At 42.6% G+C, this 20591-nt stretch overlaps 1 protein-coding gene across 1 annotated transcript in view; it reads right to left on the bottom strand.

Annotated features, from left to right (window-relative positions):
* Positions 1-5797: 5797 nt before the first annotated feature.
* CCNYL1 (cyclin Y like 1) overlaps positions 5798-20591 on the bottom strand; it is a 409830-nt gene continuing 395036 nt past the window's right edge. The window contains exon 10 of the mRNA XM_086955331.1: positions 5798-8071. Coding sequence (XP_086811457.1) covers positions 7955-8071 — 117 coding nt within the window. The 3' untranslated portion in view covers positions 5798-7954. The remainder of the gene's footprint in view (positions 8072-20591) is intronic.

Genomic DNA, 20591 nt, shown 5'->3' with positions numbered 1-20591 from the left:
TGGCTGGCCTCCTTTTAGGAAGCCAGCCAATTGAGGTGAGACGGCCGAGGGAGGCGGGTTCCAGATCCCTACTAAGTATCATACGGATCTCCTACCGGAAATGCTGGCAAGCCAGCATTTCCGGTCCTCGACCGAAAAAGGGAGGTTTCATCTTACTCAGGAAATAATTAAGCCCTTCTTTTTTGCTACCTCGATCAATGCGATGGGAAACATTTCTTTAAAAAGTATATTGACTCAAGAAAGGACATTGGCTTAGACTTACAAGACCTTTTACACCTACTACCCAAGGCAACCGCATACGTCAATGTTGGAGGGTCTTCCCTCATTAAGTCTTACCAACACAAAACTTGGAAGGATCTTAAGAACAAAGGGGTCCACTGATTGTGGAAAAGGGATAGCAATGTTAAACACTTCCAGAAATATATTTTGACTGTAAGGAGAGTAAAGTGGGTTGGGATATCAAGGATATGGGGAGAGGATGAAGTCTTACGGCTAAAGCGGTCAACCTCGAAACTGAGGAACCGGGTTTGAGTCTCGGCAACAACGCTCAAAATCCTGTGATTCTGGAATCTCCCCAAGCCTAACAAAAAAAGAATTTGTAATGTATCTGGTGCTCTTGTAAAGGGCTTTGAAACCAGATATCTCGGGTCTAGTTCGCGCTATATAAAACTCTAAAAAATTTTTTTTTTTAAAAGTAAGACCTGCAAGGGAGATTGTAGTGTAATAAACTTTGGTTGTCCTCGCGTTGTCAGGGTCCCTCTGTGAGCATTTAATAACACTATGGACTTCATCAAAGGAGGGAAAAATCGATGCTCTTCCCATGGACCATTTCTATAAACTTGAGCTATTGGTTACCATTTCCACATGCGTTAGGCGCTTCAGTACTCATGAGCAACAAGTTTACCCCTCTGGATACTTTAGAGGAGGTAGAATGACTCCACGGCATATTAAAGTCAATCTCATCATCTCCCATCGCAGTAGAGAATAATTTGGAAATGTGCCATTAGTGGCTCAGCCTCTTATATTGCTTCCCCCGTTCTAGATCATGTCATGGTTCCATTCTTAGCGAACATGTTGGCTACTATTATCCCCTTTTTTGAAAACGGGTACTATAGTAGAAATCCCCCAAGACTGTGGGCAACCGCATTGAACCGCGCCATTAAAAACAGATTCCAAAATCGGTGCCCAAAAAGAGAGATCAGACTTAAATAGGTCTGGGGTGATCCCGTCGGGACCAGGGGCTTTACCGGATGTTAGGCCTACAATTTCTTCCAATATTTCACCCCTCCCAAACTTGATTTTATTAACATTAAGATCAGGTACCCGCCTGTCTATCTCTTCAAAGGGGCAAGCATACATCTGCTCATAATGGGCCTCCCAATCCTCCTTTGATATGTAACATTCGAAGCCACCACCTGCCTCCTGGACAAGAAATGTATTTTTAGTATGCCTCAAAACTTGGAACTGTTCTTGAGAGTTTCAGGGTCCAATAGCTCTTCCCAAGCCTCAGCCCTTAGGGCCTCCTTGCATTTAGCTAATGCTATTTAAAGCCCCTGCGACATACGCTTATGTCAGCTTGCACTCTGGGGCTTGAGGCTAAGGCTACCCTCAAACTTCTTGCTGTTTTCAAACACTGCTGGTCAAACCATTTAGGGCCCACAAGTCTGTTTCTTAGCTGGTGCTGACAGAAAGTCCATAACCCTATCTGTAATAATCTGGAAGGCCACTAGCACCTTCGTAGATTGATGCCCCCCCTGTATACAGAGAACTATTTAATCTGCACATACTGCTTTTATGTCGTTATAAAACAACTCCCGGGTTACTTGTGACCATCTTAATCTACGGTTCCCATCAGTCGTGTTTAGTGCTCCCAGTTTAGGATTTAATTCTATTTTTGTTACCAAGGGGCCAGTTAGATGTAATGTTAAGAGGTTATGGTCACTAAATTCGCACTCAACAGTGAAAGAGGAGTGTACAAATGTTTGCATGAGGGATGAAATTAACACAAAAACAATAAAAGTCCCTTTTCCATGGCCTTTAAAAGTGGGCACCACAAATCTGGTATCAGGGTCTGTCAAAGCCATGGTAGGTGTCATGTCTAATTCCTTAATAATATCATTTAGCAACTCCCCTTCAGAGTGCTCAAAATGAAATCCATGAATTCGTGGACAACTCAGCTCGGAGATACATGAAGATAGGGGGTTACCACAAGGATGGATATTAAAGTCACCTGCAACCATGAGATTATGTAGACTATGACTCATTGAATTATTAACACCTTCCGAGTGTCGAACGTTCAGCGCCCAGTGCTGAACGTTCGAATAATGAATGCTGACCCGCCGGCCAACGGTTGTGCGCAGCACTGGCAAGGTAGTGCTTGTGACGACCGTTGGCCGACGGCAGCACTTAAAGGGTTAATAAAAACATTCAGAGCAAGTATGTGACTTTGATCGGGACATAAAAGAGAGTGAGTTATAAAAATGTATCAGACCTACCATACAGTTCCCACTATATAGTGTTAGTGCAAGAATGCCCAGATCAGAGGTAGGTACCACACGAACTTTACATGCCAGGGCTACAGAGACATACATGACCAATCCCCCCCTTTGGTCTCCCCCTGTTAGATATAGTTGCTGGACCAAAATATGCCTTGTAGCCTTCCAAAAGAAGATCACATTCAACCGACCACGTTTCTTGCAAGCATATTATCAGAAATTGTTTAACATAGGTTGTCCACCTAGGATTCTCTATCTTGGCAGCCAATCCTGCAATATTCCAGGAGATAAAATTATTTAAGCTTTCCCTTTGTGGCCTATCCTTTATTTATTATTTATTTTTATTTTATTGAATTTATATTGCGCTCAGCTACCCGCAATGGGTTTCCCGGCGCCAGGGACAGACTGAAGAAAGAAAACCAGCAAGTGCAAAAAGAAGAGATCACGAACAGGGGAAATCAAAACAGAAAAGTCTTCAACTTTTTACGAAAAGCCAGAAGATTAGTTTCTGTTTTTAACGCCAGCGGGAGAGCATTCCACATCTTTGGTCCAAGATATGCAAATGAGCGACCTCCCATTTTTGCCAGTCGAATTCTTGGAATCAAAAGATTGCCATTGTTAAATGACCTTAAAGAACGGCCAGGTAGATAAGGCTGGGCAAGGTTATGGGTAGGTAGGGGCAGAACCCTGACGGATCTTGAACAAAAAACACAAAGTTTTAAAGGTCACACGATCTGAAATTCTCAGCCAGTGCAGGTCACGCAAAGCTTGCATTGCGGACGTTCTCCGTGGAACATTGCGCAAGAGGCGAGCAGCTGAGTTCTGTACCACTTGGAGTTTATTAATTGTTGCTTTATACGCTCCAAGAAAAAGCACATTGCCATAGTCAATGCGAGACATCACAAGGGCCTGGACGACAGTTCTTCGAGTGGACTCAGGCAGCATCCATATGATCTTCTGCAGCCAGCGTAAGGTGTTAAAACAGACTGCAGCGACCTTGGTTACCTACTGCCTCATCGAAAGTTTATCGTCAATCAGGAAACCGAGCATATCCTTTTCAGCTCCTGCGGTAGCCTCCCTCCTCCTGGAGTACCAGTTTCCCAGAGTCAATCACAGGCTTCAAGGCCTGACAAGGCTTCATATCTGTTATATACTGGAAGTCTGCACCCAGTGTTATTTGAACTGCTGGATATTGTCTGAGGTGGCAAAGGGGTAGCATGATGAAAAAGTGGTCTCACCCTAGACCAGCCACCCCGTCGATTTTCCTCCCAGTTAGATTTTGCCGGGGCTCTCCACGGTAGTGGCCTGTAAAAAAAGCCCCCAGGGTAATAATATTATTGCAGTATCCTTCGTTGACTAAGCTAAGACCCCTTGATAATAAGCGGCCCGCTGTATCAGTGTTATTAAAATTAATAATAATAGTCGCCATTCCCTGTTTTGTTTGATCTACCAATCCAATTTACCCTACATGCCATTATTATGTTGTTAATAAGGTTGGCTCCATCAGGGGTATTCTGACTAAGCCAATACACTATCTTGTTCAGCAGTTGCCCATAACTTTTGTCTGTCCTGGTGGAAGGACAGGGACCTGTCCCAGTATGACTACTTATGGGGTGGCTTCTGGCGGGAAATCAAGGACTATCGGTCTCCGAGACACACTGGGTCCCACCTCTGGTCTCTGGTTTGATTCAGGTGTAGAGGAGGTCCGTCTTGTGCTTAAGGATTGTGTTAAAGCTTTCTTTTGTCTCGAGTCTCTCCTGGGATTACTTGGGTCACATCTGACATTGGGCCTTGTATTAGTCAGCGCTGATTCATCCTCCTTATCATTTTTACCACCTATTATATGTGTCGCGCTCGAGGGTTGAGTATTAAGAGTTCTGGGGGACCACTGTAACTGTAGCATTCAAAAGATTGGCCAGTGAGGATTCTAGATTCAATAACCTAGATTCTACCCCACAGTTTTGATACAATGGGATCCAGCAAGGTTTTTACCATGGCCTCTAGTTTCCCCCCAAGAGTCTCCCTCAGCATGCCCAATGTTAGATGTGCCTCATCACACTGAACGTTATTAGTTAAGTCTCTCTGGGACTCCTTTCCCGTGTTTTGAATTTCTACCACTGTCACCCCTTTCCTGGGGCTATATGTCCCTGATGTTTAATTACCCAGGTTTTCTTTGGAATGGCACTGTTTTTTTAGGACGAGTTGATACTATTTTTTGTTTCTCCACTCTTCCCTGTAGTCTATACTTAACCGGGCTATATATCAGGTCCGAGGTCCCAGAAAGCCTACTTCCGTTTGGTATAGATACATCATCCTCTAACTGAGGAATCCTTCTTGGACTAGGGGTGGCTCACAATTGTTCAGAGTATCTAAAAGTGCTGGAGAAGTAGATGGCCTATCAAATGTAGGGTCCAGGGATAACCTGCGCTCCGTCATTATGATTTCTTTATTAATAACTAACTCCGCCCTAGTCAAGTAGGCGTTCAAGGTTCCAGCCATCCCCGGGCCTCCTCCTACTTTCCTTCTTGCCATTATAAAGTAAGGTTAATTCAGGAGGACGAAATAAAAAGTTTATATAACAGACGATACCCTAATTCATAAACATGAGCTGGTGCAATTAGTAGATCGTGATAGCACCAGGCTGGGTTAATACACAACCTCAATCCCAGTCTTCAATATAGATACACCAAGTTGTGCCTTTATAAGTACCGCTGCAAAATTAAACTAAAAGGCTCAAAACTAAATATTAAATATCCACAATGATGTCCTTAAAAAGTAGAGACTAGTGTTCATACAATAAGCAGTTAGTAGTCTATTCCAGTATTGTTCAAAATGTCTGTGAGTATCAGGTTCCTAAATAGTGTCTGTAACGTAGACCCTTCTAGTATTACACAATTTAAAATACCATAGGTTTACTCACGGGATAATGGAGACTGATCCGAGAAAAAAAGAATTTAATGAAGAAGTTAACACAGTGGTCAACAATTAGTCTATACCCTACAATAGAAAAAATAACTACTTGAGTGCCCCTGCGATGCATTATGGGACGTTGCTGCTGCTAGAAGCCTTAAACTAGCAACTGCAGAACGCATATGTATATCTGAGCATCATTTCCCGCTTAATTTATTTGAAGTGGCAAAAAGACCAGTCCTATGGGCATGTTCTCTGTCCAAAGATTTTTTTAGTAAAGTAAATGCATTCATGTAAAACGTGCTCCGAGATTTTTCTCATGCCATGCCCGGATAGAAGTTAACTTTCTAAAGAGGAGAAAATGGTTAATAATGGACAAAAACACATATCCCTTTAATTAAAATAGAGTTTATTATTAGCTTTTCTTTTAATATAAACATGACAGGAAAACAACCCGATGCCCGTTACATTGTTTAAGTTATCCAAGAACGGTTACTGAAGGCTCCACAGATTAGGAGTCGTGAGGCTTCCGTACTTGACATACACAGTTCTTATATGTAAAATAGCTGGAAAGAAAGTGATCAACAAAAGAAGAGGGCTTCCAAAAGACAAATTATTTGATCCAACACCACGTTTGAGACTTTCGGGGTTGACATGAAGGATTAACAGCATTCATATTCAAAAAGGCATTTGTAATATTTGGCGCCAATTAGTAATGTTTATGCTGTGCTGTCGATCACTTTAGTCAAGGGGGATGCTTTAAAGGATGCACATGTTAATGTTGTGTAGAGGATGGAGGTACGTCAGTTGTAAAACAGGCAGAGCTTTAGTTAAGAAACATTGCAATGCACCAAATCGAATGGGAAATCCAGAACACTACTTCCAAGTAAAAGAGGGTCTGCCTGTAGTTGTCTGGATGTCATTTAAGCCTCTACACATCACAAACAAGGACTTATCTTAGCAGCATGCCTCTGAACAAAGGTGTTTTAACGAGTAACATAAACGTAGCTTTTGTTAATACTAAATATAAGGCAATACGAGATAAACAGCAGCTCACACTTCTGGGTTTGAACAGTTTTAGCTGATTGATTAAATCACATTTTCCATGACTGGTTTCATTTGAAGGACCATTAGTCGGAAAGCATCGTTTTAGAATGTACCCCTGTCCATCCTCCTCCCGTGTCACATCAAACCCCTTGGGTACAGGCATCTGTCGCATTAGGACCAATGATAGCTGAGGTAAAGGGTCTTTCTTTAGAGACTCATGCAGGAAAATACCTGCCATTAAGTAAGATTCAAACTCGCTTTCACTAGAAATTTAAAAGGCATGATGCCTTCTTCCACTGCTAAAAAAACATACTGGACGTCACTGACGTAAATCTTCTGCCAGTTTACTCATGTATGAGCTCTATTCTCTGGTGCAGAATTCCATCTTCAAACAAACATAATTATGTATCAAGGAAAGTCTCGAATATTCGGAATGCACTGCACTATGAAACCTTAACAAACAGATCAGGTAACCATTCAAGATTGGATGCGTGGAACATTACATTGCAGTTTCTGGCAGGGTATTGCAGGGAGGCATTATAAAAACTCAGCCATGTTCATCACAAGAATGACACAACCATGTGTCGCTGAGAGTCGCAGTAACCGTTCACTTGAGAGCGCCTTATACAGCATACAGGGTGCAGCTCTCTCAAAGCAGTAGCACGAGCAGCACCATTGTATCCCTTCAGAAATACCAAATGGACCCTATAGGAAAATGCACAATCAAGAAGCAATACTAGCAATCAAATTTCTAGCCACTCTTTCCCATTAATCAAAATCCATCATGGAGAAACATTTTCATCTAGTGCCCTTCGGAATCCGGTGCAACACTGCAACTAGAGCACCGGCTTCATTTAGCAGCTTTATTAGTAGTCTTTGAAAGGACAGGCGAGAACACACCCAACTGTTTTTAAGGAAAAAAAATATCAAGTATTTCAATTTTACACTTTATCAGGTTCAACGTGGCTTACTATACGGACGAGCCTCATACCTTAATGTTAGAACTGCACAGACTCATTGCATGCAGTAAAATTAAAAATAAATTAAAACAAAGATAAAAACTGAAAAGACAAAAGGGATGAAGAGGAAAGAAAAATAGAACTACAATCACATGATTAGTGTTTTAGGTCCTAAAATGTAAAACTATTACGTATTAAAAACTCACATAGTTCACATCTATATGCCTACACAGTAAGCAAACATCTGAAGGAGGTCGTGGGGTAGATTAAAGAGCGTAGATTTTTTTAAAAATAAATTATTTTGCAGTTCTGGAAACGTTAAGGACAAGAAATTGAGGCTGTAATACAGGTTCTTTATTTGCCCCGACAAAGCGTGCTCCTTCGGACCAGCAGTCTGTAGGCCAGGTCTCCTTATTTTCTCCATTGCCCCCTTCTCTTGCTGGAAGACACCGTGACAGCTGGCTGGTTGTGTGATGCGATGCAGGAGGTGGCAGTGTTCTTTAGTTAGATCAGAGTGCTACCCCTGTAGTTGCGGACCTCTGTTCAGGAGATGATGGCGTTAGAGCGGCGAATGCCCACTAAGTTATCAGCACTGAACGATCTTCTCATAGCAACTTTAGATAAGTCTTTGTATTTATCTTCACAAAGTCTGGAGATAGCCTGTAATCGATTGAAAATAGAAAAGCATTAAAACAATGCATAACAAGAACATTGGTAAAAAGGCATCAAGGCAGACCTTCATAAGTAATGGCTTAACTTAATGAGCTCTTTGATTCTTACTTACACTCCGTAGACAACACTTGCACAATTCAGACCAATAACATACAACAGTAGGTCCAAGGTGAAGAAAAAGTGAAGGACCACTAATCAACTTTTGGGAGTTGTAGATCATCTGCGGACCTTCCTCGGTTCGTCGCAGGCTACAGTACGTTCTGTGTCTATTACAATCTGAACATGAAAAATGTGGTTGGTTTTTTAAAGAAGCACTGGCAAAGCCAATAGTCTTGCTTTTAAAAGGGGATCACAGAGCTAACAGGCTTTGTCAAAGTTTGTTTGCATTAGCAAAAAAAAAAATAATAATCCAAAATAAAAATGAAAAATTAGTTCCTCCATGACAGAAGCGGAAACATACAGCACATCCAACCAAAAAGATGATAAAGAAGCTATGCCCAGTGGCAGAACAAAAACAAGAATATGCATTGGTGCATTTCATCCAAATTTCAGTGCACAATTTGTGATCTTAAATATTCATTCCCGTCCAGCTAGGTGAAATGTGCATCTCTGAACAGGCAAGTACACTGAAAGCAATTGTTTTATTAAAGATGACTAAGTTAAGGAGCACAGATCAACTCGCAGTGGTTCAGTGTATTCAAGAAGCAGCCGCAGACTACTAACAAAAGAGCACTTAAAACTACTGGTAATTTTAAATTAACCTCTGTGAATCTATTCTCCTCCAAGAAATATGAATAATGTATGCCAGTTTCTAATCTTAAAAGAAAGCATGTTTTCTGATGTATATCGTATTTTTGACCTCCTTTAAAAGGTGGTCAAAAATACTATGCATTCTTAACATTTTCACTTAAAGTCAAATAGTCAGTCCAATCCATTCATAGCTTTATTCGATTGGTGATTCAATCATAAAAGCGGATAAAAACATACAGATATCACATAAAAATTGTTTTTAAAAGAGATCATGATATAAGTCGAGATATAAAACAGCTGTTAGTTCATACAGTCATTAAAAAGGGACTTACATATGTGAAGACCAAAGAAACGCCCATAGTGATATACTAAGCCTTTTCCTTAGAGGAACAACTTTTTTTTTAAAACATTGATATTCTCCAGACCGAGGGGAAGTTCTAGTTATCTAGATATTGTAAAACAAACGTCAGGCGGCATGGTCTGATCCCCAGAGTTTTTTAAATTGGGACAATCCATGTCTTTCTTAAATCGCTATAAAATTTACAGAATAAAACTACATGAATGGTGGGTTGACCCGAAACGTTATCACATGGGCACAAATTCAGTTCCCGGTCCCAGTCGTGCATTTTTGGAAAACTTACAATTCTGTGGAATATTTCAAATCTAAATCGTGTCAATAAAAACCTGTCATAAATTCCAGGTACAACAGTTAAGTATGGTTGGATGGTAAAACAAGTTAAAATCATTTGATTTTGCTGTACACTGGGCTTGACAATCTCGGCAGACAACCTTAACGAATCCAGCAATAGTAGCCCCTTTCTTTAGGTCCATTCCATTTACAAATTACATGCTATTTGGTTCTGTAAAGTATTCCAGATGGCCAAGATCCTTCATAAAATCTCGAACGTACCTTAACCATGGGATTTTTAAAGCCCCTTCGAGTCTTAAACAATCTGTTAGGATATCCCTATTTATTAAGGGCTCCACTTTTGACCAGATCTTGTGCCGTAGTAAAACGGGCTCCACTTTTATTAGGTCAGAGATATAGGTTATGCCCAGTTCGGCGTGATAGGCGTATGTGGGAGAGCTGCTCGGAACAGACAATAAAAACTTCAGAAGCGCATTTTACACTACTTGTATGGAATGTGTGTCTGCAAAACCCCAGAGCGCTGCCCCATACAAAACTATTGTAACGCTTTTCGCTTTGTACATCTGCAGGAACTCCACTGGGGGCCGTCTGCCTAGCTTTTGACTAAAATGAGTGAGCGCAGTAATAGTTCTTGAAAAAACGAATTTCTTGCCTAATATAGTCTTGGTCTAAGAATCATCCTGGTCGAAGAGTATTCCCAGGTAAGAAAATCTCCTTGTAGGCTCTATTTCCTGTCCGTCTAGATACATGTGCCTACATCTCTGGCTGCCCCGACCACACTGCATTATAAAGGTCTTGGAAGTATTTACCCTCAGGCCAAGATTGCTCATAAACCCTTAGAAACTATCGAAGACCCTTTGCAGATCTACTTGTGTGCACAACATTAAAACTGCATCGTCCACGTAAAGGTCAGGTACATTTTTGGGTAGTGCATGGCAGACCCGCACTAGGAGGGCCAAGCGTTCCACCCATTTAACCTAACCAACGGACAGCCCTATGGCATGAAGTGTCTTATGATTTTTATGTAACAAGTTTTGAGCTTGATTTTAGATAATTTAAACTGAGTAGTATATGAGGATGTTGAATATATACGAGTGTTGAGCCCCTACTCTTATTTTTTTAATGTACTGTATAAACTGTATACTTTTATGATGAATATTCCATCGATTAAAGTAAAATACAACAATGTGCCTACATCTCTGACTGCCCCGACCACACTGCATTATAAAGGTCTTGGAAGTATTTACCCTCAGGCCAAGATTGCTCATAAACCCTTAGAAACTATCGAAGACCCTTTGCAGACCTACTTGTGTGCGCAACAATAAAACTTCATCGTCCACGTAAAGAAGGTCAGGTATGGGGCGCCCAGCTATCTGGGGGAAATTTTGATTATCTTTAAGCAGTGCATCACCCAGACCGTTAATGTAAGGATTGAAAAGGAAGGGGGCCAGCACACATCCTTGCCTGACCCCCTTCATTTGGGAGACTGGGGCAGTGCAATTGTCCCTCAGACCAAATCTAACTCGTGCCTGTGCATCAATATAAAAACATTGGATAAAGTAAATGATTTGCGGGTCCACTCCCCTTTCCTCGAGGATCTCCCACAGCTTCACATGTATTACTGTATCAAAAGCTGCGAGGAGGTCCACAAAGGCTAAAAACAGACGCTGCTTTTTGCTACCAGAATTTCCTACCAGAATTAGCAAGTTCAGACTTTGCTCTACGGTAGACAGCCATTCGCAGAAGCCATATTGAAGGATAGAGAGGACTTTATTGTCTTCTGCCCAAACATGCAAACGTTGTAAGACTTTACGTCCCACTACCTTTGTAATGGTATTCAACAGTGAGATGGGCCTCTAACATCCGGGATCCCCTTTTTGTAAATTGGCACTATTGTTGACTTGCCCTAGGCTGAGGGAAAAGGGGGCCGAGACGCTGGTGTTAATAACCTGGATTATCAGTGGATCCCATAAGTTAAACAGATCAACTGAGACCCTGCCGGCCCTGGTGTCTTTCCTCCCTTGCTCATAGATATTGCCCGATTCACCTCATCTGAAGAAAATTGGAGATTAGAGTCAGTCAAATAAGCTGTATTTGATTTCACTTTAAAAATCATAAAAACATGCAATGAAATACATGGAATCATCCTCCAGAATAAATCATAAAACAATGGGCGCTAGATGGCGCACAAGCAGAATGACCATCCTAACGCGAGGCTCCGGCTGCCTGGTACAGAAATCCTGCATATAATCCTGCCCAGATGGCAAGAACTGCCGAAAAACTATCGATCTGAGACGCCAGAAGCATCAGGACCAAGCGACGCAAGTGACATAAATCAGTCAGTGTACACCACAGTTGGTGGTGGGTGCTGAATTAATTGCTGTGAGGTCCCGTACGGCCTGGAACTGACATGAGGCGCACGCCGCTACCCAAGTGCCGTGGTCCCCACTAGCTTCCAATACACAAACATGCTCAATTAAAACTCCTAACTCACATATTCAAGGCACTATAAAACTCAAGCCCCACCTTCCTGAAGAGTTACTTCTTCCACCAATCATTCAGACATCTCTGCTCCGCAAGACTCCTAGTCACCAACATCCCATGCATACACAGTACCAGATCAGGAGAAAAAGCGTTCTCTTACATCGCTCCTAAAACTTGGAATCACCTCCCCAACCACACCAGAGCTGCCGCCTCTCCTCGAATTCTGCAAAAATCTGAAAATCTTGCTTTCATTAAACCAACCTTCCTTAGGTAGGGTAGACACACAAACCTACTCAGCCCCAAGATACACTTGCGGGTGATAGTGCGCTTTACAAATACACAACAATTTAAAGATCCAACAATGGAATATAACCCCCTTTCGATTGACCAGGTGAGCTGGAGAGTTACCAGCTTGGGTCAAAATGCAGCAATGTGTTTTACACGTATGAATTAGCATATTTACAATGACAATAGCATACTCAGGGTGAAGGTGTAGAGCTAATTTTAGGACCATGTGTATTGCGTACACCACAACAGGCTTAGCTTCTAGGTCTCTTGTGCTAATATCAACAAACTTTGAAGATACGAAAGCAGAAATGGCCCAGATGGGATTCAAACACATGACCAGCAGGTATCAGTGAATGCTTAGTTCGCTAAACTACAAGAAGCACACAAACTTGAATCAAGAATGGTAATTAACATCAGCAAAGAAGGGTATTGGGATCCATCTTCGATTCTATCACCTTCAACAGCACCCGCATGTTGCATCTTAAAACTACAATCCGCACACACATGATTTGCAGCTTCACCCGTGCAACCACATCCGCAAAACGCACAACTTCTTACAGCCATGAGAGAGTGCATGGTCCACATTCAAGTGGACATCAACTAAACTTCTGTACTAGAATTGTCTAAAAAAAAAAACAAGCACATGCCTAACTACACTCCATAATACACAGCCTACACCATGTATTTATAACAAGCATGTTGCTTTCATGTACTGGTAACAGTTCTTACCCGAGTAAATGTGTTGCTATGATGCACCATAACCTAGCAGCAGACAGCAAACTCAGATGTGCAATAACTAAAAAAAAAGATATAAAAAATTCCAAGAAGGAAACCATCTCCAGTTTGAGTGACTTCATTTTTCTAAATTGGTGTGGGATTTTTCTCGTGTTGTGTTTTTACTGTTTGAGTGCTGCATAAATACTCAACACATTGGCCCCCTAAGCGAAGTATGACTGCTTTTGTGCCTAGCTACCAGAGTGATAAGCAGAGGTTAATTTAGTGATATAGGTGGTTCACCTTGACCAGGATTGTGGCTGATGCTGATGCTTGAGAAGGGCCAACACACCTCTCAACCAACAACCCAATTTCTCACAGGGCACACATGACAACGATGAGGTGCTATTAAAATCACAAACACTCTCTCACATCGCAAGATGTGCCCAGGGTCTCTTCAGGCGACGATCGGGCCAAGACGGGCCAACATGAGTCTGTCGGAGGATGGGCCACCCCGCTAACACCTGCTTTGTACTACCATCTTGCAAATAATAATCTCTCAGGCTCCAAATAACCGCCTATTGGAAACAAAGGAAATCCATGCAGAAAGATAATGGTACAGAAAGTACCGTCTCAAATACAATTATAAACTATGTTATTGGAGCCATGGGATTGATTAATAATGACTCTGAACTCAGAAAAAAAGCTTGGGAGTCATCCAACGTACAGTTGATAAGGTTAGTAAAAACTCACTCACATCCATGAATAGTTTGGATAGCCTGTTATTGGATACTTTATCGGATGCTCTAATCCCAAAGCCCAATAGAAACCCATGTGTTCTAAATGCATACCGGAATACTATATATCCATATCACCTCAAAACGATGTAAGCTAAAAGGGAGAAATTACAGGGTTCAGCAATAGAGAGTAGTTTCAAATCAGATGTTCCTAGTCGAATGCCCATAAGCAATCCTTAACCCTGTGCAGAACATGATGCTTAACAAGCATTTACAATGCAATGGTCTCGGCATCATTAAAGGTAGAGCTATTGGCATTGCTCATGACATTTCTTTTTTTTTCTTTAAATCATAAATAAATGGCATTGTCATTTACATTGCCAATACACAGCACTCTGCACCTGCACTCACAGCTCTGTCTGCACTCAACAGCACACACCACTCTGCACCTGCACTCACAGCTCTGCACTCAACAGCACTCACCGCTCTGCACCTGCACTCACCGCTCTGCACCTGCACTCACCGCTCTGCACCTGCGCTCACAGCTCTGCACTCAACAGCACACACCACTCTGCACCTGCGCTCACAACTCTGCACTCAACAGCACACACCACTCTGCACCTGCGCTCACAACTCTGCACTCAACAGCACACACCACTCTGCACCTGCACTCACAGCTCTGCACACACCACTCTGCACCTGCACTCACAGCTCTGCACACACCACTCTGCACACACCACTCTGCACACACCACTCTGCACACACCACTCTGCACACACCACTCTGCACACACCACTCTGCACACACCACTCTGCACACACTCACAGCTCTGCACACACTCACAGCTCTGCACCTGCGCGCACTCACAGCTCTGCACCCTGCACTCACAGCTCTGCACCCTGCACTCCCTACTCTGAATTAACGCCTCGACCGACGAATGGGTTTGCTATAATTTTTAAAATCTTTTCTAAAACTATATTGATTATGCTTATATTTTGTAAACTGTTTTTAAATTTGTGGTCCTCAGTTGAGTACCAAAGCAAATAAAAAAACTTTGACTTTGACTTTGCGCGGAATGGCGCGTAATTACAGGACGTGGCGTAATGGCATCGTTTTGGAAACTCCATGTAACAAGCATACCACGAAATTCCCCAAATGACTGGTATTAGGAGCGCGTAATTTCAATTTAGCACAAGCCTAACATTTCACTTCTGTACTATTTGTTTTCCTCCTGGAAAGTATAGCGGCCAGATAGGTAACCCGCTTTCCCTTCCATGATCCACAGAACACGGGCCTGAGCCTGTTTCTCACGTGTACCAGTTGAGTATCCGTGCTTAATTTGTGCCGGCGGTTGCAGGTGGATGCACGGGAACACTTTTTGGGTGTCTCTTATTTTTCCTCATCAGACTGTATGTACCCAGAGCAAGAGAGAGAGAAGCAAAACACGGAGGACGAAGGATAGAAAACAGATAGGAGAACTGAGCCAAAAGAAAAATGCAGGAATGAAAGGGAACTTGCAAACGAGACATAAAGATACAGGAATGGGAAGAAAGAGGGCGTGTTAAAGGGGGATCAACCCTCGGCAGTCTAGACAATCGCCAACTCAGCAAGCATTTTGGCATCACTCAGTGAATATGCGGAAAATGTGCCTCCCTGCGCTTGTGTTATATATCCCAATCCCCTTTTCTATGGGCTCCTTTAATGTTACAGCGAGTAAAACGCACGAGGGCTCTGTCTGGAATGCCATCCCTCGCGCATCAGGACACTGCTTTGGCGCTTGTTACTTCCGCCTGTCTGTCACGAGCTTGTTTAGCTGTATGACACAGGTGCAGGTCCTGCTTTTCCTGTTGGGCTGAAGACCGAGACAATGCAAGTATTCAAAGGCAAGGACTTGAGGAGGAGCTCAGACAATAAATAATAGGGCGAGACTCCGTCTCCCGTGACCTGGGCTGGAAATTAAACAAAAACAATAAAAAGTCAGGATGGGGCGAAGCAATGGTCAAGGTCTGGCTGAAGTGGAAGAGAGGGAAGCACATGGAGGTCTATGAGTGCAGTATAGAAGGGGCAGGAAAAAGAAAACACGTACATGCTCATGGAGTGCTGAAATAAAAATAAACAAGCATTGGTAAAGCCAATCGGTTTCGCCTATGCGATATGTATTTGACCATTTTTTTTTACATGTTGCACAATTGAGCTGCTGTGCAACATGGCATAAACAAAAAAAATAAGCGCTGTGGCGATTTTTTTCTTTTTACTTTGTCATTTTGCAATGCAATCGGTCTCGCGTTTGTGAAACTTAGAGCTACTGACGATGTAAATGACAATTTGTTTTACTTTTGTTTTTCCTTCGTTTGCAGTCGAGTGATCATTTTTGTATAGCGCTATTGCTATTTGTAGCTAACCAAAGCTCCACGACTGGGTTCATTTTTGTTATCAACCGGCTCCTAATACTTACGTGTTGAGAGGGAATGGTTTTTTGAGAGCTTGGCAGGTGGAGAAGATAATCTGTGCAGTTGCAGCACCGTCTTTGTTGTGAAGTAGCACAACAGAGTTTAGATGGAACAACATGGCAACAGGAAAGTAACACGATTGGCGCGGGGAGGGAGGGCGGTCCCGAGACCGAGTATCTGCCCTTAATTGGCTCCCAATTAAATCATTCTGCGAACAACTTAATAAAGGATTTTGGCAGACAGTCATGTTAACAGTACATTCGAAATACTAAAATGTAAACTATTGATGACTTACACAGTAAACCCTGAAGAATGTGAGCGACTAAGTGCGGGACAGAGGAGCAAAGAGCTGCAACAACACTACAGCTTCTGAAGTGGGAGGAGGGTTGCCCCCGGGCTGTTTACTCAGCAGCGGTTCTGCAAACATTGCCCGCTTGCCGGTTGCTCTGAGCGCCCCTGGCTGAGCTCTTAAGAGTTCCCGCCCAGCGAGCGGAACAAATTAAATTGAATGTGAGCAACTTGGTGTGGCGGAGGGAAGAAAAGATAGCTGCCATGAAACAGACAACAGCTTCTGAAATAGGTAGAGGGTTGGCTGCCGGGCTGTCTGCTTGGAAGCAGTGGTTTGCACAGTGCCCCCTCGCCTCACATGCCGCCTGCTCTGAGTGCCACCAGGCTCCCGTCAAGGGTTGCGGGACAAAACAATTTGAACATGTCTGCAGGTAATTAAAAAAAGTGTTTGGCTGTCTAGTGCAGAAAAAAAGAAATGCGAAAGCCGACATGTTAAAGATGAAGGGCATTGTGGCGCGTTCTAAAAAAAAAAAATATATATAAAAATGTTTTAATACAGACACTCTCACGGAGCAGGTCACGCTAAGCAACAAAAATATCATTTTCAAAAGCAACTCATATTACAGACGAAGGGGGGCGGGGGGGGGGGGGGTGCGACGAGAGACGAAGGAGAGCTGCGGGCAGAGGGAAGGTGGGGGGGGGAAGACGGCACTCACCGGCTGTTCAGAGAGGCGGCGGTTCCTCCCTGCCACGGGCAGGGCTTCGGCTGGGGACGTGCTTCTTCTCCAAGATAAGAGCGGCAGGGCGGCTTTGCAGAGTGCGCTCCGCGGCTCCCTGTGGTGCCCCCAATGCCTGTCTGCCCACAAAAAACGAGACGGGCCGATGTGTACACACAGAGACTGCCAGGTGGAGGAGGCTGCGACTTCTTGGGGCGGCTGTTGTCGAGAAATGGCCTAAAGAAAAGCGCCGCCATTTTCCGATTCGGGGGCGTGTTTTTTGCGCCCTGAGTGACAGACGACGTCACAGGGCTAAAGAATGCAAAAAATCACGCCCCCGAATCCGAAAAAGACGGAGCTTATTTGGAGGGACAGCTCTCTCCTCCAATGGCTGGCCTCCTTTTAGGAAGCCAGCCAATTGAGGTGAGACGGCCGAGGGAGGCGGGTTCCAGATCCCTACTAAGTATCATACGGATCTCCTACCGGAAATGCTGGCAAGCCAGCATTTCCGGTCCTCGACCGAAAAAGGGAGGTTTCATCTTACTCAGGAAATAATTAAGCCCTTCTTTTTTGCTACCTCGATCAATGCGATGGGAAACATTTCTTTAAAAAGTATATTGACTCAAGAAAGGACATTGGCTTAGACTTACAAGACCTTTTACACCTACTACCCAAGGCAACCGCATACGTCAATGTTGGAGGGTCTTCCCTCATTAAGTCTTACCAACACAAAACTTGGAAGGATCTTAAGAACAAAGGGGTCCACTGATTGTGGAAAAGGGATAGCAATGTTAAACACTTCCAGAAATATATTTTGACTGTAAGGAGAGTAAAGTGGGTTGGGATATCAAGGATATGGGGAGAGGATGAAGTCTTACGGCTAAAGCGGTCAACCTCGAAACTGAGGAACCGGGTTTGAGTCTCGGCAACAACGCTCAAAATCCTGTGATTCTGGAATCTCCCCAAGCCTAACAAAAAAAGAATTTGTAATGTATCTGGTGCTCTTGTAAAGGGCTTTGAAACCAGATATCTCGGGTCTAGTTCGCGCTATATAAAACTCTAAAAAATGTTTTTTTTTAAAAGTAAGACCTGCAAGGGAGATTGTAGTGTAATAAACTTTGGTTGTCCTCGCGTTGTCAGGGTCCCTCTGTGAGCATTTAATAACACTATGGACTTCATCAAAGGAGGGAAAAATCGATGCTCTTCCCATGGACCATTTCTATAAACTTGAGCTATTGGTTACCATTTCCACATGCGTTAGGCGCTTCAGTACTCATGAGCAACAAGTTTACCCCTCTGGATACTTTAGAGGAGGTAGAATGACTCCACGGCATATTAAAGTCAATCTCATCATCTCCCATCGCAGTAGAGAATAATTTGGAAATGTGCCATTAGTGGCTCAGCCTCTTATATTGCTTCCCCCGTTCTAGATCATGTCATGGTTCCATTCTTAGCGAACATTGTGGGTTTAGCAAATAAGTTGCAGTGCATCGAATGGAAGAATTGCATTGCAAATACACAGATTATATGTATTCAGGAAATCTGACTGACCAGTGAGACTGATGTGGAAAGCTTTTTATCATACAACACTACTGCCATCTCTACCTCTTCAGGCAGAGTTAAGGGTGGTCGTCTTATTTTAATCTCAGTCCTTTTCCTTCCAAAGAAAAAAAAAAAGTGTTTGTGGGTTTGTAGCCTTATCAGCTTGTATCATTTTCTATAGAGGACAAAATTGATGTTTTACTTTTACATTATTACAATAATAACAATCATTACAGCTACTCAGTGGTAAATGTTGATTAGGAGAATGATCTAAACGCCTTCCTCAAGACTAGCTTTAGTGAAACCTTTATAATCTGGATGGGGGATTTGAACTCTACCAAATGTTCTCCGCCCCCCAAAGAGGTTTGTGCACTAATGGACTTGCAAGAAGAGGGTCTTGATCGCTATACGCATAGGACAAGGAACTGAACAATATGATGATCAGATAATCATTTTTCAATGGCTAACACACAAGGTACATGCAATGATATATTGCTTCCTAGCTTTATTGGAATGGGTGCTATTAGCACAACTGACTATTTTCTGATAACATAATCTACACATAATGGCTTTGGAGTTCAGTATCGAAAAGCAGTATCTGAGCGACCATAATCCCTTGCTCTGAACTCTTTCAATGTATATGCAGAAGAACAACAAACTGCTACGAGTCTCAAATGTGGTTGTGAAAAGGCGAACTGGGTGAGACTGAAACGGTTTGTGTGGATTCCTCAGTTCTTATTATGTCACTAATGAATGGAAATAGTTGTGATTTTATGACTTGTTTGAATGAGAACACTAATCCTGAACAGATTATTCGGGCTCATGAAACAATTTCAAAATCAATAGATCTTTTATTCATGGGAAGAAGAGGGGCACTTCAAGAAAATCCAAGGATGGTTTGATATAGCATTCACTAGAGCTTGTAAGTAGTTAAGACAAACGTTCATTCATACCCTAGGGATAAAGCTATCCAAAGATGCAGTCTTGGGGATAAAAAAAATCTTTGCCTTGAAGAAGAGGGAGCTACAAGAACAACCATGGGAAAATCTGAGCCAGGTGTCCCTCTTCTGGAGAACCATAAATAGCTCCTTCCTTAATGAACATACTGCCCTAAGCCTAGATAGCACTATTTCTGCACATGATTGGGTTGAACACTTCACCACTACTTTCAACTCCTCTGATACTCATACTCCTCTTTTTAATATGTGCCCCCCCTTTTATTCCCATTTCTTTTAACCTGGAAGAAATGTCTGTAGCGTTAGACAGGAGTAGTAAGGGTAAAGCTCTATGGTACGTTACGGACCTAATGGGGACTGTACCATGCCTCAGAGTGAAGAGGAGGGTTAGACAGGGTTGCGTTTTTGCACCCTTCCTTTTCTCTCTTTATATTAATGGGGCAGATTAGTTATTACAGAATTAATTTCCAATGCTCCGAGAATTGGAATACATGAGGTACAAATATTATGTGCATATGATGTAGTTTTACTGCCAAAAAAATCTAATGGATTGCAACGCCTTATACATTTTTTCACCTCGTACAACGAGGATAGAGATCTGAAGGTAAACTGTAAAAACATACACAATGGCGTGTGGGAAGGAGCGACTGAAGGGTTGTCTCCATTATATAAAGGGGATCTGAATTTCCCATGTATAAACATCCACATATTTTTTTACAATTTTCTTCATGTGGCAGAGGGGTCTAATCAAAAACAAATAAGTCAATATAATTTGATGTGAACTACAGAAGCCATATTTAGATTTACCACCAAGATCTGCACAGAGTCAATAAGAGAAATGATGATCTATAGAACAAAATGTCACTCAGTGGCAATGTACAGGGATGGGCTCCGGGCTTTTGGTAATACCACAAATATACAAAAGCACGAAAAA

The sequence above is a fragment of the Lissotriton vulgaris genome, chromosome 2_1 (genome assembly GCF_964263255.1).
Source record: "Lissotriton vulgaris chromosome 2_1, aLisVul1.2, whole genome shotgun sequence".
In the NCBI taxonomy this organism is placed as follows: Eukaryota; Metazoa; Chordata; class Amphibia; order Caudata; family Salamandridae; genus Lissotriton; species Lissotriton vulgaris.
This window is presented reverse-complemented; position numbering and strand designations above follow the sequence as displayed.